The sequence below is a fragment of the Mauremys reevesii genome, linkage group 4 (assembly GCF_016161935.1).
Source record: "Mauremys reevesii isolate NIE-2019 linkage group 4, ASM1616193v1, whole genome shotgun sequence".
NCBI classification, from domain to species: Eukaryota; Metazoa; Chordata; order Testudines; family Geoemydidae; genus Mauremys; species Mauremys reevesii.
The window spans coordinates 92,688,764-92,715,623 of NC_052626.1; the positions used below are offsets into that span (position 1 = coordinate 92,688,764).

At 41.6% G+C, this 26,860-nt stretch overlaps 1 protein-coding gene across 9 annotated transcripts in view; it reads left to right on the forward strand.

Moving 5' to 3' along the window:
• Positions 1-26,860, forward strand: part of HIPK3 (homeodomain interacting protein kinase 3) — a 139,716-nt gene that overhangs the window by 23,283 nt on the left and 89,573 nt on the right. For 8 of the 9 annotated variants that reach the window (XM_039535719.1, XM_039535717.1, XM_039535718.1 and 5 more), the window contains one exon: positions 14,236-15,337. The exons of the other annotated variant lie outside the window; for it this stretch is intronic. In XM_039535719.1, coding sequence (XP_039391653.1) covers positions 14,238-15,337 — 1,100 coding nt within the window. In that variant the 5' untranslated portion in view covers positions 14,236-14,237. The remainder of the gene's footprint in view (positions 1-14,235; positions 15,338-26,860) is intronic. 9 annotated transcript variants of the gene reach the window in all.

A 26,860-nucleotide genomic window follows, 5' to 3' on the forward strand; every position in this document is an offset into this window, starting at 1 on the left:
AATTTAATAAATATTGTAGTAAAACTACCTAGAAAATTCTGTTGTCTTGGGAATTAGTGTGCTGAATTTGCTGACTAAATTAAATCTCTAAATTGTGATACTGGGGGATTTTAGATTTGCTTTATGGCAATTGTTGCTACTGGAACCTCCATAGCTAGTTGAATACATTGAAATATATGTACATCCTCAGGTGCCTAATGGGAGCCGGTTTTGGAGCTCTAGCTACTCCAGAAGGGATAAAATGAGAACTCAATGAAACAATAAAACTGTGGTATAACAAAGACATAGGCCCTTATTCAGTAAAACGCTAAGTAGGTGCTTAAATTGTAAGGGGTAGTGGCTCTCACTTTTTACTGGAATTAACACTAATACTCATGGGAGAATAGATTCTTTCCTAATATTTTAAAGAAATAAAGTAACAAAGCAGCATCACCACCTAACTGGTGGATGATCAAAGTCAAAATATCCTGTCCATCTATGGTGAATTGCAAAACAAACACAGCTCTTACATACAACACTTTTCTTGATTATCTCTGAATGCTTATGGATCTGGGCCAGGGGTGGGCACACGTTTTGGCATGTTTTACACATTTGGATATGGAAATTTTATGGCGGGCCATGAATTATCATGAAATTGGGGGTTGGGGTGTGGGAGGGGGTGAGGGCTACGGCTGGGGTGCGGGCTCTGGAGTGGAGATGGGGGGGGGGTGCTGGGGGGTGCTCCGGGCTGCAACTGAGGGGTTTGGAGGGCAGGAGGGGAATCAGGGGTGCAGGTGGTGCTTACCTCAATCAGCTCTTGGAAGCAGTGGCATGTCCTCCCTCCAGCTTCTACACAGGGGAGCAGCTAGGTGGCTCTGCGCACTGCCCCATCCGTAGTCACTGCCCCATGGTTCCAGGCCAATGGGAGCTGCAGAGGTTGGGGCAGGGGCAGCGTGCGGAGACCCTTGGCTGCTCCTATGCGTAGGAGCCGGAGGAGGGACATGCCTCTGCTTCCAGGAGCTGCGCAGAACCGCAGCACATGCAGAGCGGGGCAAAATCTCAACCCTGCTCATCGGCTGGAGCAGGGCAAGCCCTGGACCCTGCTCCCTGGTGGGAGCTCAAGGGCTGGATTAAAACATCAGAAGGGCCGGATGTGGCCCCTGGGCTGTAGTTTGTTCACCCCTGATATAGGCCTTGAATCAGCAAAGTATTTAAGCATGTGCATAGTCCTGTGTGTTCAAGAACCTTGGTGAATCAGTTTTATGGTGGTGACAGTGTTCTGTCTTCTGAGTATTTTCACAGTATGCTGTTGTGTTAGTTCCCTTGCTCAACACCACAAGGTTGGGCAAGGAAGGTTTCCTACAAGTGAAGAAAGTTTCATAGCCATGATACACTTAAAACCTGTTGTGAAAGGACTGAATGCCTTATATAAAATAAAGAATTTGTGTATTTTTATTAATATTTTACACTTCCTAAGTAATATATTGGATCAAATTCTCTTTGTGATCTGTTCCATAATTTCAAGTTTTTGTATTGTGATAGGATTACAGTATTGTACCAAGCTATAACTTTCCATTATTAAGGTAGTTTAATTTTTACATGAATATGTGGTCATTTTAATAGAATCCAACAATCAGATTGTAACTTTGTCTTACGTACAGTTGTAGTTGAAAAGAAGCAAATCTCTGCTTTTCACATTTTTTTTCCTTTTGAGACTTTCAGTAGAACTTCTGTGTGATTAGTATAACAACTGTAGACATTTTTTAAATTGAATGTAAAGGTTTAAAAAAATATAGTAAAAATATAAATTCAGAAGATACCATGGTCATATTAAAGGTATAAATTTCTGATCTCTAATACGGTGTTACATTGTAGGAGAGCCTCCTTTCAAATAAATGAAGTGAGGTGGTAGGCTAAGTCTTCTGAGGGAGCGTGGTTGGTTTTTTTTGGTATTAAATGTTGGTCCAAAGTAGGTAAATGTGTAGAGGTTTAAAAGGATTGTTTACATTTCTGTTGCAAATATTTGTGTCTTTACTCACATCAGTGTGTATTAGAAACAGTTGCTACATGAGCCTTTAAAACAAATGCACTGGACTATAGGCTGTTACTACCTTGCTTTTGATAGTGTTGTATTACATTCTTTTGTCCTGTATGAACTTTCGTTTGTATATCTATGCTTTCTACTGGTAAAGGCATAGGTTTCGAATGAACAGATTTTATTTAATATACCTGTTGAAATAAAATACAGAAAAGGGTTATTTTCCTGTTTGCCAGTGGTAATATAAAGGTCAGCAATTACAAATTGGCCTCCAAAAATGGATCTGTAGATTTAATAGAGGCAGCAATTTGCATACTCAGAACCTGAAAAAACTGGGTCGTTATGTGTGGCATTCAACGGTGGCTCCAGGCACCAGCACGCCAAGTGCGTGCCTGGGGCGGCAAGCCACGGGGGGGGTGCTCTGCCGGTCGCCGTGAGGGCGGCAGGCAGGTTGACTTCGGCGGCATGCCTGCAGAAGGTCCGCTGGTCCCGCAGCTTCAGCGGACCTCCCGCAGGCGTGCTGCCGAATCTGCGGGACTGGGGACCTCCTGCAGGCAAGCCGCCGAAGGCAGCCTGCCTGCCATGCTTGGGGCGGCAAAATACCTAGAGCTGCCCCTGGTGGCATTTTTGGAGAGCACTTAAGAAAAATTGTCTCAAAATACCAACTTCAGCTTTGTCAAATATGGCATAAACATAAATTAGAGACCTGGAGATGATTTCTTGTTGTAGCTGTGTACTAGATAACAAGTAAGATATTACTATCCCTTTTTAAGAACTAAGTATATTGTCAAGAGTGAAACTTCCTGATGCAATGAAAATTCTGTATACAATTTTTAATATCTGAACAGTTGTATTCCACTGTAATAATTATTAAAATAAACATTTTCTTACAGTAAACACATTATGCTTTCCATAAATCAAAGCATAACTTTAGAGTTGGTGTCAATTTTACAATTCATAAAATAAAACATTGCTATTTCTCATTTCTATCGGCTTCAGAAATGGAGTATGTATACAGTCAGAATGAATGATACAAATAAGAATACTTCTGAACAAAAATGAGGAAGTTAGTTGAACTGAATTTAAAGGGTACAGTGCCAAAAGTGAAATCCCTGCAAGCTGCGTGGAAACTTTTAAAAGACACCATAATAGAAGCTCAATTTAAATGTATACCCCAAATTAAAAAACACAGACGACCAAAAAACTGTCACCGTGGCTAAACAATAAAGTAAAGTAAGCCGTTAGAGGCAAAAAGACATCGTTGAAAAAGTGGAAGTTAAATCCTAGTGAGGAAAATAGAAATGAGCATAAACTCTGGCAAGTTAAATGTAAAAATATAATTAGGAAGGCCAAAAAAGAATTTGAAGAACAGCTAGCCAAAGATTCAAAGTAGCAGCAACAATTTTTTTGAAGTATATCAGAAGCAGGAACCTGCCAAACAAACCAGCGGGGTGATGCTAAAGGAGCACTCAAAGAGGACAAGGCTATTTCAGAGAGACTAAATGAATTATTTGCATCGGTCTTCACAACTGAGGATGTGAGGGAGATTCCCAAACCTTAGCCATTCTTTTTGGGTGACAAATCTGAGGAACTGTCCCAGATTGAGGTGTTGGTAGAGGAGGTTTTGGAACACATTGATAAATTAAACAGTAATAAGTCACCAGGACCAGATGGTATTCTGAAGGAACTCAAATGTGAAATTGCAGAACTACTAACTGTGGTATGTAACCTATCATTTAAATCCACTTCTGTTCCAGATGACTGGAGGATTGCTAATGTGATGCCAATTTTTTAAAAAGGTTCCAGTGGCGATCCCAGCAATTATAGGCTAGAAAGCCGAACTTCAGTACTAGTCAATTGGTTGAAACTATAGCAAAGAACAGAATTATCAGACACATAGATGAACATGATTTATTGGGGAAGAGTCAACTTGGTTTTTGTAAAGGGAAATCATGTCTCACCAATCCACTAGAATTCTTTGAGGGGGTCAACAGGCACATGGACAGTGGTGATCCAGTGGCTATAGTGTACTTACGTTTTCACAAAGCCTTCGGCAAGGTCCCTCACCAAAGGCTCCTAAGCAAAATAAGCTGTCATGGGATAAGAGGGTAGGGCCTCTCATGAATCAGCATCTGGTTAAAAGATAGGACACAAAGGGTAGGAATAAATGGTCAGTTTTCAGAACAGAGAGAGGTAAATAGTGGTGTCCACCAAGGGTCTGTACTGGAACGTGCACTGTTCAACATATTCATAAATGATCTGGAACAAGGGGTAAAGAGTGAGGTGGCAAAATTTGCGGACGATACAAAACTACTCAAGATAGTTAAGTCTAAAGCAGACTGTGAAGAGTTACAAAGGGATCTCATTAAACTGTGTGGGCAACAAAATAGCAGATGAAATTCAATGTTGATAAATGCAAAGTAATACACATTGGAAAACATAATCACAACTCTACATATAAAATGATGGAATCCAAATTAGCTGTTACTACTGAAGAAAGAGATCTTGGCGTCATTGTGGATAGTTCTCTGAAATCATCTGCTCAATGTGCAGCAGCAGTCAAAAAAGCCAACAGAATGTTGGGAATCATTAGGAAAGGGATAGATAATAAGACAGAAAATCTCATATTGTCTCTATATAAATCCCTGGTATGCCCACATCTTGAATACTGCATACAGATGTGTAAAAGCAACAAAGAATCCTGTGGCACCTTATAGACTAACAGACGTTTTGCAGCATGAGCTTTCGTGGGTGAATACCCACTTCTTCGGATGCAAGATGTTTGCTCCCACGAAAGCTCATGCTGCAAAACGTCTGTTAGTCTATAAGGTGCCACAGGATTCTTTGTTGCTTTTACAGATCCAGACTAACACGGCTACCCCTCTGATACTTGACACCATACAGATGTGGTTGCCACACCTCAAAAAAGATATATTGGAATTGGAAAAGGTTCAGAAAAGGGCAAGAGAAATGATTAGGAGTATGGAACGGCTTCTGTATGAGGAGAGATTAATAAGATTGGGACTCTTCATCTTGGAAAAGAGACAGCCAAGGGGGGATATGATAGAGGTCTATAAAAATCATGACTGGTGTGGAGAAAGTAAATAAGGAAGTGTTATTTACTCCTTCTCATAACACAAGAACTAGGGGGTCACCAAATGAAATTAATAGGCAGCAGGTTTAAAACAAAAGGAAGTATTTCTTCACACAATGCATAATCAACCTGTGGAACTCTTTGCAAGAGGATATTGTCAAGGCCAAGACCATAACAGGGTTCAAAAAAGAACTAAATTTCATGGTGGATAGGTCCATCAATGGCTATTAGCCTGGAGGGGCAGAGATGCAAAACCATGCTCTGAAGTGTCCCTATCCTCTGTTTGCCAGATGCTGGCGATGGGATGGATCACTTGATGATGTTCATTACCTCTTAACCAGTTGGTATTGGCCACTGTCGGAAGACAGTATATAGTAACTCCACACTTAACGTCCTCTTGCTTAACCTTGTTTCGATCTAACGTCCCTGCTCAATTACAGAACATGCTCCATTTAAAGTTGTGTAATGCTTCGCAATAACGTCATTTGGCTGCCTGCTTTGTTCACAGCTGGCAGAACCCCTATTATCTCCCCTACACCCCCCCCAGTGCCTCCCGCCTGCCGGCAGACCCCGCACATCAGCACCTTCCCCCACCTCCCCCCGCTTCCTGTCCATGGCAATCAGCTGGCTTGTGGCATTCAGGAGGGAGGGGGGAGGAGCGAGGAATCGGAGCACAGGCTTCCCCTCCCTACCCTGCCTCCTGAATGTCGCAGACCAGTTGATGGCCGCTGGCAGGAGGCAGGGGAGGGAGGGGGGGAGCCTGTGCGCCGAGTCCTCTCTCTCTTCCCCCTCCTCCCTCCTGCCCCCAAAGGTCGCAAGCCAGCTGATTGCCGCGGGCAGGAGGGAGGGGGGAGAAGCGAGGATGTGGCGTGCGGCGTAAAGGGGGAGGAGGTGAGGGAAGAGGAGGCAGGTGGGGGCTTGAGGGAAGGGGTGGCGTGGGTGGGCTGAGGGTTGAGCCCTTTGCCCCTGGTGCTTGCAGAGTAGGGGAAGCTGTCACTGCTGCTGCACAACATGCTTCTCCTAGCCTACAGCACCTTCAGCCTCCTTGCTGCCTCAATGTCTCCAGTGCTAGTGGGCTGTGTCTGTGTGGAGTAAGGCAGAGGCACCTCCCAACTATAGTACTGTACTGTATGGCAAAAAAAAAAATTCCCTGGATCCTAACCCCGCCCATTTACATTCATTCTTATGGGGAAATTGGATTTGCTTAACGTCGTTTCACTTAAAGTCGCATTTTTCAGGAACATAACTACAATGTTAAGTGAGGAGTTACTGTACAGGGCTAGATGGACCACTGGTCTGAACCAGTATGGCCAGTCTTACGAACGTTCAGTATACCATTTCAGAAGAATGAGTTACTCTTGTTCTACCTTGATGGATATGTATTGCTGTCTGTTGTATCCAGTGATATCATCACAACAGCTTGTGTGTTCTCTTGTGGCTGTATTAACCAATCTGTGAGGAGCAAGGTTGTGAACAGATCTCATGTAGGAATGTGTAGGCTCTCACTGAAGACTTGGCATTATTCTTTGCCCTTTTATCAATCAGTTTTTCATGCCTGTCTTTCAATAACGGCTGTTAACTCTTTGAGGCAGTGCTGTCCACTCAGGTCTGTCTTTTGCTCTGTTTTAGAAATTATCAATATTTATGCCTCATGAGTTAAGATTTGGCTTCTGGGTATCTTTGAAGCATTTACATTGCCTGCCCTTCCTGCGCTTTCTGAGTTTCAGCGCACCATTGAGGACTTTTTTCAGGAGTCTATAATCATCCATTCTGATAAAGTTACCTGTCCATCGAAGCTGAGCTTTGATAATCATTGCCTTGATGCTGGTTGTATTTTCTCTTTCAAGGATGTTAACGTTTAACACTTTGTTTTGCTAGTGGACCTTCAGAATAGAGCAAAGACTGTAAAAGTACAAGTTGTTATGTCTAAGGTAAACTGTCTGTTTCACACTCACGTAAAAGGGATGCTCGTACTACTGCATTGTATATCACTTTTGTTGACAGTTTGATAGCATGCTGGTTGAAAGAACAGGAGTACTTGTGGCACCTTAGAGACTAACAAATTTATTTGAGCATAAGCTTTTGTGGGCTACAGTTTATGCTCAAATAAATTTGTTAGTGTCTAAGGTGCCACAAGTACTCCTGTTCTTTTTGCGGATACAGACTAACACGGTTGCTACTCTGAAACATGCTGGTTGAGTATCCTATAGCAAAGTCTTCCAAAAGCCTGGCTTGCCTTTCATATTCTGTTTGATATTTCTTGATGTTTTTTGATCCAGGCAACCATCACTTCAAATGGTACTGCCAAGGTGGTAAAGTTACTGATGATCTTTAGTTTAATTGATGGGGCTGTATGGATGAGGACTTCAGTGTTTTTTCAGTCTAATGGTGAGTCCAAACTGTTTAGTTGCCTCTCAGAACCTGTGAAGGATAATCTGAAGTTCACTTTGACTAAGTAAAGCACAATATTTTGCAAAAAGAGCATCACATATGAGTTCCTCAAGGGCTTTTACCTTTGCAGTAAGATAGACATGATCTCTGCCAACAGATTATTATGCCTGCCAGAATTATTCTGTCTCCTGTAGGCTTTTTGCCTTACACTTCTTTTTTTTCTGCACACTGCAGTCAGTTTTGAATCCTACTACGAATATTTACCTTCTTTCTAATCCAAATTTTAATTCTTCGCAAGCAGGACTGAGCATAAGGAACAAAAATTGTTAATGCAAACTGCCCTTGCAATCAATCATATCCAGGTCAATTTGTGTTAATAATTAGGAAGCTGTTGTTTATCCTGGAGGTGAGAAAATGGAGACACAGTCCTTGTCTGATGTTGGAAATAGTGGTATGTTGTCACAGCAATAAAGGTGTGGAAAAAAGCAATTTTTGCTCTCTCATGACTTCTCGTCGCTATAGTCATGAGTTTAGGAATAGGAACACTAATAATCCAGGATTTTTAATATTAAAATGAGAACTAAATTAGAATCTTCCTTTTCCCTTGATTAGTAGCCATATAGTGTGATCATATAGTGTATACAACTCCTTGTTTCTTTTTTAATCATCACTTCAGGGATCCCAGACTATGGGGATTTATTTTACTATAAAATGAACTTTTTGGAGTGAAGAAGGCACATAGACAATACAAGGCACAGTTGTCTTAGAAGGGGAAGATATTTTGTCAGACTTCTTGGAGGCCCTCCGCCATCACGTGAAGTAAAGTGAGAGATGTGACTAAATATTAGGGCTGTTGCATAATTAAAGAATAATAGAATACCATTTATTTAAGTATTTTTGGATGTTTTCTATATTCTCAAATATATTGATTTCAATTATAACACAAAATACAAAGTGTACAGTGCTTACTTCATATTTATTTTTGATTATAAATATTTGCACTGTAAAAAACAAAAGAAATAGTATATTTCAATTCACCTAATACTAGTACTGTAGTGCAATCTCTTTATCATGAAATTTGAACTTACCAATGTAAAATTACATACAAAAAAATTCATTCAAAAATAAAAAAATCTGAAACTTTAGAGTCTACAAGTCCTCTCAATCCTATTGCTTGTTCAGGCAATCGCTAAGGCAAACAAGTTTGTTTACATTTGCAGGAGATAATGCTGCCTGCTTCTTATTTACAATGTCACCTGAAAGTGAGAACAGGTGTTCTCATAGTACTGTTGTAGCCAGCGTTACAAGATATTTACTTGCCAGATGCGCTAAAAATTCATATGTTCCTTCATGCTTCAAACACCATTTCAGAGGCCATGCATCCGTGCTGATGATGGGTTCTGCTCGATAACAGTCCAAAGCAGTGCGGCCCAACCAGTGTTCATTTTCATCATATGAGTCAGATGCCACCAAAAGAAGGTTGTTTTTCTTTTTTGGTGGTTCAGGTTCTGTAGTTTCCACATTGAAGTGTTGTTCATTTAAAGTTTCCCAGGTGCTCCACACCTTGTCCCTTTCAGATTTTGGAAGGCAGTTCAGATTTTTAAACCTGGGTTGAGTGCTGTAGCTATGTTTAGAAATCTCAGATTGGTACCTTCTTTGCATTTTGTCAGATCTGCAGCGAAAGTGTTCTTAAAATGAACAACATGTGCTGAGTCATCATCTGAGACTGCTTTAACATGAAATATATGGCAGAATGCGGGTAAAACACTGAGCAGGAGACATACAGTTCTCCTCTAAGAAGTTCAGTCACAAATTTAATTAACACATTATTTTTTTAATGAGTGTCATCAGCATGGAAGCATGTCCTCTGGAATGGTAGCCGAAGCATGAAGGGGCATAGGAATGTTTGTCATATCTGCCACATAAATACCTTGCAATGCCGGCTACAAAGATCCCATGCGAACACCTGTTCTCACTTTCAGGTGACATTGTAAATAAGAAATGGGCAGCATTATCTCCTGTAAATGTAAACAAACTTGTTTGTCTTAGTGATTAGCTGAATGAGAAGTAGGGCTGAGTGGGCTTGTAGGCTCTAAAATTTTGCTTTTTTTTTTGTTTTTGAGTGCAGCTATGTACCCTTTTCAGGAGGCTGATTTGTCTTGCATACCCCAAGTTTCACCTCACTTACTAGCTTAGAAAATCAGACATAAAAATACAAAAGTGTCACAGAACACTATTGCTGAAAAATGACTTATTTTTCTCATTTTTACTATATACCGGTAATTATAAATCACAACACCGAGGTTGAGAAAAACGGATGCATTATAAACAAGTCACTGTCTGTATGAAATTGTAGTTTGTACTGACTTTGCTAGTGCATTTCACATAGCCTGTTGTAAATCTAGGCAAATATCTAGCTAAATTGATGTACCCTCTGGAAGACCTCAGACTCCTGAAAGGGTACAGTAGTCTCGAACGGTTGAGTACCACTGTTGTACGGCACCGAGCATGCTACTGACATATACAGTAATACATTAATTTGTAAGCTCTTTGGGGACAGGTTGTCTCTTAATACGTGTTTCAGTACAGTGCATAGGCAAAATGGAGTCCTGATCCTGAGTGGGGCTTCTCGGCAGGACCGTAATACAAAAACAATGATGGTTTTAGTCTGATATGCTATCATTAGTAGAAATTCATGTTTTATTTGGTCGTAGGATTCTGACATATCAATACACAAATTCTGAACTTACCATCTAGTTAAGAACCTGGTTGAGAACTACTGCTGTACAAGATACAATATATATAGTCTGTGCCCTGATGAGTTTGAACAGTGCAGACCTAGAGTGGATGACATGCTGGAAAACCCTAAAAAGGGAGTGACTAGGAGTCCTGGTTGACTCACTATTGGCAAGTGTCATTGAAGTGAGTCTTTAGGAGGGGATTGAATGGAAATGCTGGTGGCTTGATGGACTATATTTGGGACAGGATGGATTGATTTAAATTATTGGTTTTAATCATTATTTAAATCAGCAAGCAGGAAGCATTGATTCAAGTAATCAATTTTAATTTTGTTTTGCATTTGTACTACTTAGGTAGTTTCCTAAAGAGAGGTTCATTTCTCATTGGTTGGTAACCATTGTTACACTGAATCTGTTGCTTCCCTTTGCTACCTGGGAGGATACACTATATCTGTTCACATTTGTTTAAGCAATTATATCGCTTAATTTACATTGATTAAGATTATTAATTTTTACATTTTTTATTGTTAGCAAATAGTGAATGATGCATTTTTTTATTTACTATATTAATTTTTATTTGTATCCAGCACTATTTCCATGGAAATGAGAATTCAGTTAAAAATGTACAAAACCAGCATTTCAGTTTTTTATTAGTTACATAAAATTACCTTAAATGTGCCAGACATATATGGAAAAAAGTTTATCAAAACAAGTTTTGCATTTAAAACAGATTGATTATACAAAAGTAGTATCCTCTGTAGTTAGCGAGTTGAATTGATTATTTCAGTTTACCATGTTCAAGATTTTAGAAATAGTAGATCTCATCGTTTCACACTTAGTTTTTGTTCACAGATTGGAAAACAAAAATAAGCTTTCCTGTTTTTTTTTTTTCAACTTCTAATCAGTTTCTCAACTTTGAATGAACTAATCATTGAACTGAATTAGTTGAATAAACACAAATGAAGGAAATAGTCCCTCTGCACCTGCACAAAAGGTTACTGTTGTGTAAAGCTGGTTTAGCACTTCAGCCAATTCTGCTTCTGTGTGCCTAGACCTTGACTTCCATCAGTTCAGTGGCTTGACTTTCTTTATAACTTTGGCAGCAAATGTGTACTGCTTAATATTTAATTTAATTTAAATAATTTAATAATTTATGGTAAGTTTAAACCTTAACAGATAGGTTGTCATACTTTAAAATTTAATTTTAAATAGGTTTATTTTTTTTTAAAAAGACACAATTTAAATTTAAAAAATGTTATTTTAAACCCCACATTTATTTGTATCCACCCTGATTGAGGAAGGCATGTTATAAACAAGGAGGTTGTTGTGGAAGAAACAGATGAATGAGGCATTGAGGCTGGTATCCTTTACAAAGGAGAGGGGATGGTGTTCTGGGATGAATAAGAGATGAAGCTAGAGATATGGACTAGGATGGTATTATTTAAGGCAGGGGCAGGCAAACTTTTTGGACTGAGGGCCACATCGGGTTTCGGAAATTACATGGGGGGCTGGTTAGGGGAGGCTGTGCCTCCCCAAACAGCCAGGCTGGCCTGGCCCTGCCCCTATCCAACCCCTGATTCTCGCTCCTGACGGCCCCCGACTCCTGCCCCATCCAACCCCTGTTCCTGACAGCCCCCAAGACCCCTCCCCAACCCCACTCCCTGTCCCCTGACAGCCCCAGAACCCCTCCTGACTGCCTCCCATCACCCCATCCAACCCCTCGTCTCATTCCTGACTGCCCCCGGGACCCCTGCCCCATCCAACCACCCCTGTCCCCTGACTGCCCCCATCCAACCCCTCCTCTCCTTCCTGACTGCCCCCTGGTACCCCTGCCCCCATTATAACCCCTGTTCCCTGCTCTCTGAGCGCCCTGAGCCCTATCCACACCCCTACTCCCTGACCACCACCCCAAACTCCCCTGCCCTCTATCTAACCCCCCCCCCCGCCTCCTTACCATGCTGCCTGGAGCACCGGGGGCTGGCGGTGCTACAGTGGCACTGCCAGGCTGGAGCCAGCCTCACCATGACGCAGCACAGAGCACTGGGTCAGGCCGGGCTCTGCAGCTGTGCTGCCGCAGGAGCTTGCAGCCCCACAGCCCAGAGCATTGCGCCGGTGGTGCAGTGAGCTGAGGCTGCGGGGGAACAGAAGGGGAGGGGCCGGGGGCTAGCCTCCCGGGCCAGGAGTTCAGGGGCCAGGCAGGAGGGTCCCGCAGGCCGCATCCGGCCTGCGGGACATAGTTCGCCCACCTCCGATTTAGGGCCTTGAAAACAGGACAGATTTAACTTGATGCAGCGTATATGTAAATCAGATCTTTTTTCATTGTACAGTACTTTTGTATCTGTGTAAAGCTACCTCCCATGGAATTTCTTGGGAATGTTGGGTTATAAAATACATTTAAATGTTTTACATGCTGCTATATTTTTAGGGTACACCTAAATAGTACTGAAGATTAATTATATATTTTATCTACACAACAGATATCTGGGATTTTCTGTTTGCTATACAATCAATTTTCTGTGTACAGTTCAGAAGTATAGTAAGCATCTACATTTTGTAATAGGATTAGATGGTACATTTATAAATTATACATTGGTTTGAGAATATTTAATTTGTGTGTGTGTGTGTGTATATATGTGTATATATATATATGTATGTGTATATATATATGTATGTGTATATATATATTACGCACACACACACAGAGGGAGAGAGTGAGTGAGTGTATTGCAAGTCCTGGACACAAAGCCTATGTCTCACTTACTAGACACATCAAAAATAAGATACCGTTTACAGCGAGTTGTGCAGGTCTTCATAATAGAATTCATCTCTTGTGTGCTCTGATAGCAGTGATGTTAGCTGATCATCCCTCTTTCATATATGCTTTTATCATAGTGAAATGGTAGCAATGTTGACGTTTTAAATTAACCAGTTTCTGAGTTAATACTTCAGGATATTAGCAGCAGCGGCTCCAGGCACCAGCACTCCAAGCACATGCCTGGGGCGACAAGCCCCAGGGGGGCACCCTGCCGGTCCCTGCGAGGGCGGCAGTCAGGCTGCTTGTGGCAGCACGCCTGCGGGAGGTCCGCCGGTCCCGTGGATTCGGCGGCGTGTACGCCGAAGCTGCGGGACTGACGGACCTCCCACAGGCGTGCTGCCGCAGGCAGCCTGTCTGCTGTGCTTGGGGTGGCAAACAAGCTAGAGCCGCCCCTGGATATTAGGATATGCTCACACCCAGAGTTATTGTTGCTGGCTATCTGTAGACTCAGGCAGACATCACTGCATCAGATTGTTCTCTGCTCATAACTTCACAGCCATGAGAGCTAGGTTCTTTTAACTAAAGCTTAGATTCCGTAGTGCAAGAAGATTACTTTCCCCTTCCCAAAAAAGGATGGTGTTATTGAGCTGCTGCAAACCCTCCCAGCGCCACCCTGTACAACCAGTCCAAAATGTACAGTAGCCATGACTCTAAACTCCTGAAATGTTAATGGTAGAAGTGTATACGTTACACACACTGGCGGAGAATGGAGGCAATGTGAAACCAGGCTAAACCTTAATGGCGCTGCCATCCCGTACACTGGTGAACAGGGCCGAGCCTCATGGGACAGGAGCTGCAGCTTCAGGGTGTATGTGAGGCGAGCTCACTCTCTAACCTTGCTCCACACTGGGTTGGGATTAGGGTTGCAGTGCCAGGGCAGAGCATGCTGCCACATGTGGTCAGTGCCCCTTCAGAGGGGTGAGGAGGGAGAGGATGCTGGCCTATGATGAATTTGGACTCTGAGTGGGTTGCCAAAATAGACAAAATGGAGTTGGTGGGTCGCCTTGGTGTAAAAAAAAATTGGAAACCATTTACTTGGGTAATTTAAGTATCAAACCATTTAATGGCAAACTGAAGTGGTTAATTTGAGTGTTCTAATTTCTCAGAGGAAGAAATTGCTACAAACTTTAAATTGTGGTTTGTTCTTTTTTCCCTCCCACCCCCCAACTTCCTTCCTCAGGTATGGCCTCACAAGTCTTGGTCTATCCACCATATGTTTATCAAACCCAGTCAAGTGCCTTTTGTAGTGTGAAGAAACTCAAAGTAGAGCCAAGCAGTTGTGTGTACCACGAAAGAATCTACCCACGGATCTATGTGAATGGTAAAAACTTTGGAATTGCTCATTCTCCCAACAGGGTTAGTACTTATTTTCAGACTAAGAACCCATTTGACAGACCTCGAGGACAGAACTTTTTGTTGCAGACAAGTGCTGTTGCTTTAAAAAATACTGGAGGTGCTACAAATGTATTAGCAGCGCAGGCGCAACAACCTCAAGTTGAGGCACCTCAGACAGGTACACAGGGAACCAGGTTAGATTTACTGGATGGATCCCAGCGATGTGGATTGAAACGTAAGAGTGAAGAGTTGAATAATCAAAGTAGCGCAATGCAGATCGTTGATGAACTGTCTATATTACCTGCAATGTTGCAAGCAAATATGGGAAACCCAGTGACGGTTGTGACAACTACTGCAACTTCAAAACAGAGTGGTACCGGTGGAGATGGAGATTATCAGTTAGTACAGCATGAGGTGTTGTGCTCTGTGAAAAATACTTATGAGGTCCTGGATTTCCTTGGGCGAGGGACCTTTGGACAAGTAGTAAAATGTTGGACAAGAGGAACAAATGAGATTGTTGCAATCAAAATTTTGAAGAATCATCCTTCTTATGCACGCCAAGGACAAATAGAAGTGAGCATATTAGCAAGACTAAGTACTGAAAATGCAGATGAGTTTAATTTTGTGAGAGCTTATGAATGCTTTCAGCATCGTAACCATACTTGCTTGGTGTTTGAGATGTTGGAACAGAATTTATATGACTTTCTGAAGCAAAACAAATTCAGCCCTCTACAACTAAAAGTAATACGGCCTATTCTGCAACAGGTGGCCACTGCACTGAAAAAACTAAAAAGTCTTGGTTTAATCCATGCTGACCTCAAACCGGAGAACATTATGTTGGTGGATCCTGTCCGGCAGCCATACCGGGTTAAAGTAATAGACTTTGGGTCTGCCAGCCACGTGTCAAAGACTGTTTGTTCAACCTACTTACAGTCTCGGTATTACAGGTAGGCGCTTATTCTATTCTTTTGCCTTGTTTTTTCTTTTTAATGAATATTAAAATTCTCTTCCATGAAAAATAATGCCGAAGTGTTTTGAAAGTACAACTTTTAAGACAGTAAATAGTAATTTGATTCAATTGACTATGTAATCATTTCATTAATTGTAAAATAAAATAGTTGATAATGATTTTAGATATAATTTGCTGACTTTGAGTATTTACTGCACTGGCAGTAAGTTTGTTTTGTACATTACAGTGAGTTCCCTCCAGAATTATGTTTTGAACGTTGCATTCTCTCCTAATGCACCATGCATTTGTCAAGCAGGGACTTTCTAAAAGAGAGCTTTTTTTTTTAAACTTCATGGTGTATATTTTTTTGTTAGATTAAAAGCCATTAAAACAAAAGTCTATGTATCAATTACACGTAACTTCCTGTGCAGAGTGCCTTTTTCCTTGTCTAACCTAATATACAAATTTCTCTCTTTAAGCAGCTGGAAATAATGTGGCATTTGTAGTGGTATCTTCTATAGAAGAGATTATAGATACCCTTTCTTTATATTTTCTCTACCATGTATGTAAACTTATGCTAGATGCTATGTGCCCTCAACTCCAATCAGTTTCAGTGAACTTCAGGGACTAGTGAAGTGAATCCTGTACTTATGGCTCATAGAGGTCCCAGAGCCTGGTCTCCAGCCTGAACCTGAACATTTACACTGCTACTTTATAGTCCCTATAGAATCTGAGTCAATTGACATAGGCCAGCCGCAGGTGTTTTATTGAAGCACAGACATACCCAAAATCTTCTCAGTGAGGATCCTACAACAAAGAGAGGCTCATGCACAGCTGCTGTTCTCCTTTAGCAGTTCCACTTCTGCCTCCCAGTTCCCCCGTTGCTTAATCACTGACCCCAGTTAAGCACTGAAAAACCCCCAAATATCTGCACACACATCTTCAATGGGAAGCAGTTAAGAGTTGTCTTCCCTCCCCCCCCCCCCCACACACACAATGCCTGACACAAACTCATAAAAGAGAGGAAATGAAAAATTAAGTGACCTAAGCATGCACTTCATTGTTCCCCAATTCAATTCCTGGCAGCCTTCAGGATTAGAAGAGGGTAAAGGTACCAGTCACCTGGTACCTGCTAGGAGTGCCAGTCCCCAGGTGGCATGCCTGAGGCTCAAGCTCTTAACATTTAAATGTCTAGCATAGCTAAGAGCACAATTCAATAGGTATTGTCAGATCCTGCAAGGTGTTGAATAGCTCCCTACTTAGAGATTTTATTAGCTCTGATGTTGGCTAGAATATTATAGTTTTGGCTATTGATGTATTATTTTTTGTGCTTTGAAAAGTGATGGACGCAGACTGTATGACCCTACTGAAACTTGCATAGATCTACTACTAAGTCATTTTTCTGCTTCTGATTCAGGTTGTACATCAGGCACTGACAGTTGTACAACATTATTATGTTGCTGCAATTATTCTGCTCCCTATTAAAAATTTTAGTCTTGTATTTATTTTCTTTGTGGTTACATTGACAGTCAGTGTTTTTATAATTTTCGTGTACCCATTGAAATTTACTCGCTGTGCTCTCACCATAGAGAGAATGTGGACTATGGAAAGTTCTTATCAGAATAGCATTTTTTTCTAGCTTTCTTTAAATATGAAAAAAATACAGCATGTAAAACAAGGAAAGGTCAGACTGCCATAAATATTTATTTTCATGGCATAGAATTTGGACACATTCATCACGTGGAGCAAGTCTGTACATTGGAAAACCAACATGTAACCTCTTACCCAAGTTATAATTTAGATATTAGTTCTGTTGTATAGCACTGTACCTTACATGTATAGTGCTTGTTGTTGAATACATGCATTTAAAAAGTATTTCTATGTAGGAAAAAGTAATATCTCTAAATTAAGAGTGCTCAAATTTTGTAGGTGTATGATTTTTTGTGTGCCTACAGTCACTTTAAGAATTTCTCACAGAGAGAAGGCGTTAGCCTCATATCAAAGGATTATGAGGGACAAATGCATGTAGGTGCACAGGCTGTAATCTAATTATAAGGTGCCTTGTAAATAGTCTGTTTGGTAGAAGATTATATTATTTACTTCCCAGAGTTTTATAATTGTGTAAAGCTATGTTTAAAAACATTTTTAAAAATAATTTTTTTTTCAGAGATAATAAGTGTGATCTACTGATCTTGCAGCCTTCATGCTGCGAACACAAGTCCACCCACATGGTGCAGCTTGCAGGATTGGGGTCGAAATGAATTATAACAGATCTATACTGTGTTGTAACTCATAGCTATATCTATATGTGAAATATATTGAGAATTGGACTATTTTGGGGGGGACCCCAAACCTGTTAATGCTGATACTATTCTAAAACTATTTTGTTAATCCTCCAGCCAGAAACCTAACCTTTGGAAAGAGACTTGAAATTTATTACTTTGAATTTTCTGTCTTGTTCCAGTAACTGCAGTTTCATTTCAGTAAGTTGGGTTGCATTGCGGGTGCATAGCGCTATAGACATTGAGCAATTCAAATTCCTTTGGGGTAGCTTGGCATGCTGTCTGACTAAGGGCATTGCTGTCTAAAGCTAATAACACCGCTATAACCCTTGATGCTGTACAAGAACTTAGATAATGTTACTAATGTTAGACGATAATGGCTTGGTCTTGTAAGTTGCTGAGCACCCTCAACTCCCACTGACTTGAATGGGAACCAAGTGTGCTCATCACCTCACAGAACTGAGCTCTAATAGGGAATTTGGAGCGGAGAACAGCAAGGAAGTAGAGGGGAGAGACATGCAGTTGAGAGACTATATAGCATAAGAGAGCACATAAATGGGGAGAGGATTGGGGGGAGTAGAGAGACAATTTATTTCACAATAAACAGTGCCTCTTGCCATCCAGGCCAAGATCTACATCTTTAATAAATAAATGAATAGTGTAGCCTTCTTTAAATGTTAGAGCCTTTTATTTCCTCCATCAAATTTATAGCACTGTTAAATTTACATAGAAAAACATAATATATTCAATTTTAATAGAGATGTAATTGGATTTGATAGAGATTAGCTCTCTTTTTATAAGAGGTTCTATTTAATGAAATGTCCATCAGGAGTAATTTGAAAATAGAGATTTTGTTTAATAGTTTAATCCCTCTTCTCTCCTCACATTCTCATTGCTGTGTTTACTGTGATCATGTTGATTATACATAGGTGCAAAGTCTTCAGCACTTGCTAATCCTTTCATTTGCTGTCATGAGTTCTATGTTTAATTCTCACTGGGGGAGAATTTTGTTGTACAGCTGCCCAACAGGGCAAGCAGGGTAAGAGAGATTCTGGATTCAACCCAGATACTTTTCTCATAAACATATTTTACCAAGAAAATAACTGTACAAATATTAGTGTAGTGAGAATGTTTTTTTTTTAAAGTATATTTTGAACTATAGATGCAGTCAGTACTGTAAGAGGTTTATGATATAAATGTAGGAACAGACTTGCCCCATTTTCTCAGCAAAGCACACAAAATCTTGATGCATAGTTATTTTTGAAAATAGGACTTAAGATCCCAAGTCACTTAGACATTGGTGAAAACTTTGCCCATATACTATTTTTAAAGTTGTATGGTTTTGGAATTATTATTAATAATGATAATAAGAATACACATTATTACCACAACACCAATTCATCCAAACCCTTTATTAAATCTAAAGTCTGAATGGTATTTGTATAATTGTTCTTAACATATCCAAAAGCTTAAGCAATAAGCAGTTTTTACACCCATACAGTAACAAACATTTATAAGCCTTAGATTAGAATACTCACAAAAGAATCATTCCCAGGGATAATCCTGTCACCCTGGCTAGCTCCAGTATAGTCAGGTAGGATCTGATAAATACCCCCGAGAGCTTGATTCCTTTATACAATGCAACAAATAAATGATGTCATATTGACACTTATCCTAGCTAAAAGATTGACTGTTTTGGACAGTTCGGAGTTGAACCCCCTTCTTAAGCCTGGAGTAGACAAGATTTTTACAAGTTTAGCATCCTTCCTAAAACTTTGGTTGTTAGATGCCACATTTCTCCTAGTTTTTGAGCATATTATTTTCAAGGCCTTGTTACATATCATAGAATCATATCATAGAATCTCAGGGTTGGAAGGGACCTCAGGAGGTCATCTAGTCCAACCCCCTGCTCAAAGCAGGACCAAACCCAACCAAATCATCCCAGCCAGGGCTTTGTCAAGCCTGACCTTAAAAACGGCTAAGGAAGGAGATTCCACCACCTCCCTAGGTAACCCATTCCAGTTCTTCACCACCCAACTAGTGAAAAAGTTTTTCCTAATGTCCAACCTAAACCTCCCCCTCTGCAACTTGAGACCATTACTCCTTGTTCTGTCATCTTCTACCACTGAGAACAGTCTAGATCCATCCTCTTTGGAACCCCCTTTCAGGTAGTTGAAAGCAGCTATCAAATCCCCCCTCAATCTTCTCTTCTGCAGGCTAAACAATCTCAGTTCCCTCAGCCTCTCCTCGTAAGTCATGTGCTCCAGCCCCCTAATCATTTTTGTTGCCCTCCGCTGGACTCTCTCCAATTTATCCACATCCTTCTTGTAGTGTGGGGCCCAAAACTGGACACAGTACTCCAAATGAGGCCTCACCAGTGCTGAATAGAGGGGAATGATCACATCCCTCGATCTGCTGGAAATGCCCGTACTTATACAACCCAAAATGCCATTAGCCTTCTTGGCAACAAGGGCACACTGTTGACTCATATTCAGCTTTTCGTCCACTGTAACCCCTAGGTCCCTTTCTGCAGAACTGCTGCCCAGCCATTCGGTCCCTAGTCTATAGCAGTGCATGGGATTCTTCCGTCCTAAATGCAGGACTCTGCACTTGTCCTTGTTGAACCTCATCATACTTCTTTTGGCCCAATCCTCTAATTTGTCTAGGTCCCTCTATCCTATCCCTACCCTCCAGCGTATCAACCACTCCTCCCAGTTTAGTGTCATCTGCAAACTTGCTAAGGGTGCAGTTCACACCATCCTCCAGATCGTTAATGAAGATATTGAACAAAACCGGCCCCAGCCCCGACCCTTGGGGCACTCCACTTGATACCGGCTGCCAACTAGACATGGAACCATTGATCACTACCTGTTGAGCCCGACCATCTAGCCAGTTTTCTATCCACCTTACCATCCATTCATCCAGCCCAGACTTCTTTAACTTGCTGGCAAGAATACTGTGGGAGACTGTATCAAAAGCTTTGCTAAAGTCCAGAAATAGCACATCCACTGCTTTCCCCTCATCTGCAGAGCCAGTTATCTCATCATAGAAGGCATTTAGGTTAGTCAGGCATGACTTGCCCTTGGTGAATCCATGCTGACTGTTCCTGATCACTTTCCCCTCCTTTAAGTGGTTCAGAATTGATTCCTTGAGGACCTGTTCCATGATTTTTCCAGGGACTGAGATGAGACTGACTGGCCTGTAGTTCCCTGGATCTTCCTTCTTCCCTTTTTTAAAGATGGGCACTTTACATTTTGCTAACCACCTACATATTATATAAGCTACAAAGCCACATATATTTTCTTAGCCAAGCTAAACTAATTAATCCTTTATATACCTTTTTAATCCTACATGTGTGCTTTACTGATGAAAGTGGGGCTAATCTGTTTCTACATTTTGCCCATGTATTAGAAACTGTGCCCGCTTGAGTTCTTTAGTTTGCTTGCTCAGCCTTTTAGGAGTAACAGTGCAACCAATGTACGGATTTATGCTGCTGCTTTGAGTGGTTGCAGACACATATTCCACTCACTTATGTGTGTTCCCAGCACACCAAGACGTAAAACTTTGCCTAGTGGTACTCTTAGGAGTGGTGCCCTTAGCCCCACCCCAGTCACTTTCAGTTCCTTCTCCCCCAACCCAGTGCTTGAATTGGAGCATTTTTGTGGTATTTTACTTCACAGTTCTCTGTCATTATTTTCCGTGCTTTTGTGTATAAAATTAAATAATTAGTTGTATTAGTACCTTAGAGTTAGCTTAGTAGAAATTAGGCTGTTCTGATGCCTTGACCAGGTTTTATACATTGCCATTTGTGTGGGGTGGCTATTCCTGATGGTGACCTCCATTCTTGATGTTTGTTTGTGCTTGGGGAAGGACAAGTTAAAGAAAGGTGCTCCATCAATAAGGCTTTCAAGAAGAGGATGCAAGTGGCTAGAGACTTGAGCTTGAGGCAGCACTTTCTCAAGTAGGCCATGAGGCCTGTTTTGGCACCAGACACATCCACTGATTGTTAGGCCTGCCACAGGGTGTCTGAACCAGAATAGACTGTTGTTTAACCAGATTCGGATTCCTCTCCCAGGAGGAAGAGAGATCATTCTTGTTTGTCTGGTTCTCCTAGGAAAAGGACTCATAAAACAGACTGAGGCCATTCCAGAGCTAGGAAAAATTCCTCCCCTTCTAAAGGGAGTGTGGACTGGGACTGTGTTTCCTCCAGTACATGGGATAGAATAGGACTGTCCACCTGCTCTCCTGTCCTGAGGCAAGAGCAATTGGACTCCATACCATTGAGTTCTGTACCATTCATGGTGCATTCGTTGAATCTGGTACCAGTGAAGTCAGTGTCATCATCGACTGTGGTCCACCCATGGGCTTGCTTTGCCTGTCTTCCATAACTCTTCACTAATTCAGGATCATTTAGCTTTGATGACTTCTTCATCAATGTCCTTGGCCCTGTTGAGGGCGTTTCTACAGAATGAATGATTTCAAACAATTTTTTGCCTGTGCCTGTCTCTCTGCTCTCACCCTTCAGCTAGAATTTCTGAAGTTACTAGGCGATATGGCGCCATGTACTTACATAGTCCAGCACACAAGATTGTGCCTTTGTCCCCTTCAGGGCTGGTTGAAGTTGATATATTGCATCAATCCTTGGATGGCCTAGTGGAAAGTGCTACGTCACATCCTGGAATTCTTAGAGTAGTGGATGGATCAGTGTGTCCGCCAAGGGCTTCCCTTTGCCTGTCTTCTTCCAATCAAGACCATAGTTACTGATGTCTCCACAATAGGTTGCGGAGTGCATCTGAGGACAGTGAAGATCCAAGGTTTGTCCTTCATGTGAATGTCCTGGAGCTTCAGGGCATTTACAATGCATGCAGAACTTTTTAGATGCAGATTGAAGACACAGCAGTTCATATGATCACCAGCAACACCACTGCAATGTATTAAGTGAACAAACAGGGAGGAGCTGCTCCAAGCAGCTTTGTCAGGAAGCAATAAAGTTTTCCATCAAGGAGAACGTCATTCCCACAGCTGCTCCAGAATCATTTGGTCAATCATCTCAGCAGGAATTTTTTCTAGAATCATGAGTGTTCTCTAAAGAACAGTGTGCTAAGCTCCATCTTCGTAGATGGGGCATTCTGACCATCAATCTGTTTGTCAGAAAAGACAATAAGAAGTGTCTTCAGTTTTGCTCTCAAGTGGGTCTCAGTACCAGCTCCTTAACCTTCCATCTCAGTTGGGGATTTTGATGTATGCTTTTCCCCCAGTCCCACTCATTCCTTGGGTTATTCTCAAATTGAAGCTGAATCATGCCAAAATTCATGCTCAAACTGAAGTTGAATTCTGATTCCACCAGCTTGGCCAGTACAGTGTTGATTTTCTAATCTTATCAAAAATGGAATTTGAGGACGTTTTAGAACTCAGCTTCTAACTAATTTTATCTGTTTTGCAAATTTCGTAGCAAATTGTCAAAGAAACAACATCACTTAATTTTAAGGGATGTTTTAAGCCACTGTATTTAAAGTTGTGGTTCATTTTCTTAATTAGACAAAGTAATTTTACCCGAGAGAGAGTATACCCCATCTCTTCCCGACCCACTGAGTCAACACCATGGTCAGATTTGGCATCCAGTGCTGAGCAATCTGGATCTCACAGCATGGATGCTGCATGAATAGATGAAGAAGAGGAATGCTATTTGGAAGCTGCTAGACAGGTGCTACTCAGTAGTAGAAAACTCTGCCAGAATTACCTACTGGGTCAAGTGGAAGTGGTTTTTGATTTGTTCTTTAGCCCATAGGATTCAACCAATGCTAGCCTGCATTCAGAACATTTTGGAGTGTCTGTTACCTTTTCAGTCTTCTGGTCTGTGTCTCAGTCCTTGAAGGTCCACTTAGTGGCAATCTTAGGTTTCTGTCCTTTGACCCCAGGAAAATTAATTTTCTCGAACTCCATGGTGGTGAGATCTAAAAGGAATCATCTGTCTCTTTCCACTGGTGAAAGAAATGGTTCCTTTGTGGGACCTTAATGCTGGATGCCCTTATGGGTCCTCCATTTGAGCCCCTGGTAATGTGTTCTCTGTCTTTTCAGTGCCCAAAAGAAGGCTTTCTTGTTGCTATGATATGTGCATGGGAATAAGTGAACTGCAGTCTTTAATGTTAGAGACCCTGTGTATGCAATTTTTCAAGGACAAAGTGACCTTGCATCCAAAATTTTTGACTGAAGTATTTTCATGGTTTCCACTTAACCAAATATACTTATTGGTAGTCTTTCCTAAGCCACAGTCAAACACAGATGAGCAGTGCTTTTCATACATTGGATTTGACATGAGGCCTGGCAATTTATTTAGAGAGGACTAAACCTTTTGTTTATTACCTTACATTTTGTCTCCTATGCAGATTGGATGAAGGGTCACGTGGTCTCTGCCTAGGCAATTTCTAGGTGAACAGCTACAATGGCATGTGGAGTAGCTCAGTCCACAAGCTCCACAATGGTTATGGGCTTATTCAACTAGGGGCCAAGAGACACTGATTGTATTTCTCAGTGATTTTTTGATATTTGATACTTGCACGCTGGTCTTCTGTACATACTCTAACCAAGCATTATGCTATTGCAGCTGTGTCTAGATCGAATGCAAACTTTGGGAAGACAGTTAGACTCTGAGCCCCGTCTCATACTAATCCAGCTTCACCAAAATGTAGTATTCATCTGCATCCACAAAGGAAATGCCTGTTATTTTCCTGTAGATGTGGGTGCTAATGTGTATTCCACGACCAGCCCTCCATCCCCCTGCAGCGGAGCCTCAACTCATGATGTTTAGTTTGAAGGAACTGGAGGGAGGGAGGAAGGAGCAGCACTGCCCTTACATAGCCATAAATAACTGGGGGTGGGGTCAGAGGGCAGGGGTCTCACCCTCATGGCTGCTGCTAGCGAAAGTTCTCTGGCTGGGCTATCATACACCTGAGTGGAATACACATCTGTGCCCACATCTCGAAGAACAGTTACCGTACAGGTAGTTAATCATCTTTTCTCACCCATTCTATTTCTTAAATTTCTCATCAGCTTTCCACCACTGCAGGGAACTCACTGCTTTTTTGTTGTCATTCTGCTAACTAGGAAAATGGTCAGTTTCTTAAAGCAAATTATCAATTTTTGTTTGTGTCCAGGCTATTCCTACTAAAGTGAAAAAAAAAAGTTGCTTTGAAAAATATATAATCCTGAGAAAATTCTATGCTAGCCAAATGCGTTAGTGATGTGAATGAGTTCCTAAGTAAAAGTAAAATATTCTGTCCATAATACAGTCTGTATTGTATAAAATAATGGGTAGAACTACAAAATAGAGAGTTTTCAATGTCAAATTTATCTGAAATTTAAATATAAGATCATAAAAACTATTTAGTTTTGATACTTGTCAGTAAAATACATATTAAGTTAATGCCTAATCAAAAACCACCAAACAAATGTAAATTAACAAGACATGACTGTATTTGCATATGCTGTTCTTGTTCTCAGACAAGGAAATATTCCCTTAATTGGACCATTGGCTACTAAAGGCCAGCATGCCACTGAATCCTTTCTGTGGTCTGTAGGGCTCCTCATTAATTGGCAGAAATCCTCTCTTCAACCTACACAGCAAATCACCTTTATTGGGACAGTCCTGGGTTTCACTCAAGCCAGACTCTTCCTCTCAGAAGACAGATTTCTCAAAATTAGAGATTCCCCAAACTTTCAAGGATCAATCTGTTTGCAAACACCATAGTTTTCCCTAAGATTCCTGCATCTCATGGCCTCATCAACTTCTGTAAATATTTTTGCCTGCTTAACAGTGAGGCCCCTTCAGCAGTGAATAGCACCACATTACATACTTAGTGTACACAGCTTGAAAAGGTAGGTAATCATCTTCTCCCCCTACTTCAAACCCCACCTCCCCACCGCTATGTTTCAGTATCTTTACTGGTGAGAGATCAGAGACTGTGATCTAGGGAGTGTCATTCAATTATCCATCCCCTACTATTATGATGACTCCAGACTCCTCCAATCTAGGTTAGAGTGCTCATTGCCAGGACTTTTGTGTACATGGCCAGTGAAATACCTGGGAGTTCAAACTCCACATTAGTGTCCTGGAATTCGGAGTGTTGAGATGGGCCCTAAAGGTCTTCTGCTCCTCCATACAAAATCACATGGTATAGATGCCCACAGACAATACTATGTCTATGTATTATATCAACTATATATATATATTTTGAGGAGCACACTCAAACCCTGTCTGCGGAGGCAGAGTATTTGCTATCATATTTACCTGATAACTTCCTAGCAGGGGAAGAGAATGTGCAGGCACATGCACTAAACGGGAAATTGTATGATCAACATGAATGGTGCTGAACCAGTCTGTGACAGTTGTGACAGGGTCAGGCCAGATGGCTACAGGAGAGTGATAGAAGGCAGATATATTAGCCCCAGGTTAAGTAGGTCCCCTTTCCCTGGGTAAGGTAACAGGGAAGGTTCCAGAACAATCAGGAACTTTCTGGAAACAATTAAGGTAGACAGGTTGATTAGAACACCTGCAGCCAATCAAGAAGCTGCTAGAATCAATCAAGGCAGGTTAATCAGGCACCTGGATTTAAAAGGGAGCTCACTTCAGTTTGTGGTGCGCGTGTGAGGAGCTGGGAGCAAGAGGCGCAAGGAGCTGAGAGAGTGCTGCTGGAGGACTGAGGAGTACAAGCGTTATCAGACACCAGGAGGAAGGTCCTGTGGTGAGGATAAAGAAAGTGTTTGGAGGAGGCCATGAGGAAGTAGCTCAGGGAGTTGTAGCTGTCATGCAGCTGTTACAGGAGGCACTATGGACAGCTGCAATCCACAGGGCCCTGGGCTGGAACCCGGAGTAGAGGGTGGGCCCGGGTTCCCCCCAAATCCTCCCGACTCCTGATCCAACACAGGAAGATCTCTGGGGCTAGCAAAATCTGCCAATAAGCGCAGGACCCACCAAGGTAGAGGAGGAACTTTGTGTCACAGTATTATTATTCATCAGGTGGGGGAAATCACTAATTGAACAGAGCTCACAGGGACAGAAAATCACAATCAGCATTTCTGTTGGATTGGAGCAGTTATCTCCCCTATGCCTCTCTGCCCCTTATCCCCTCTGATCATCAGTCATAAGGAAAATCAGATGGCGCAGAGCCATTGTGGCCCAGACAGAATGGGTCCACAGATCTTCTCCTACTGGACAGAGAATTGCTGGTTTGCCTTCTGAG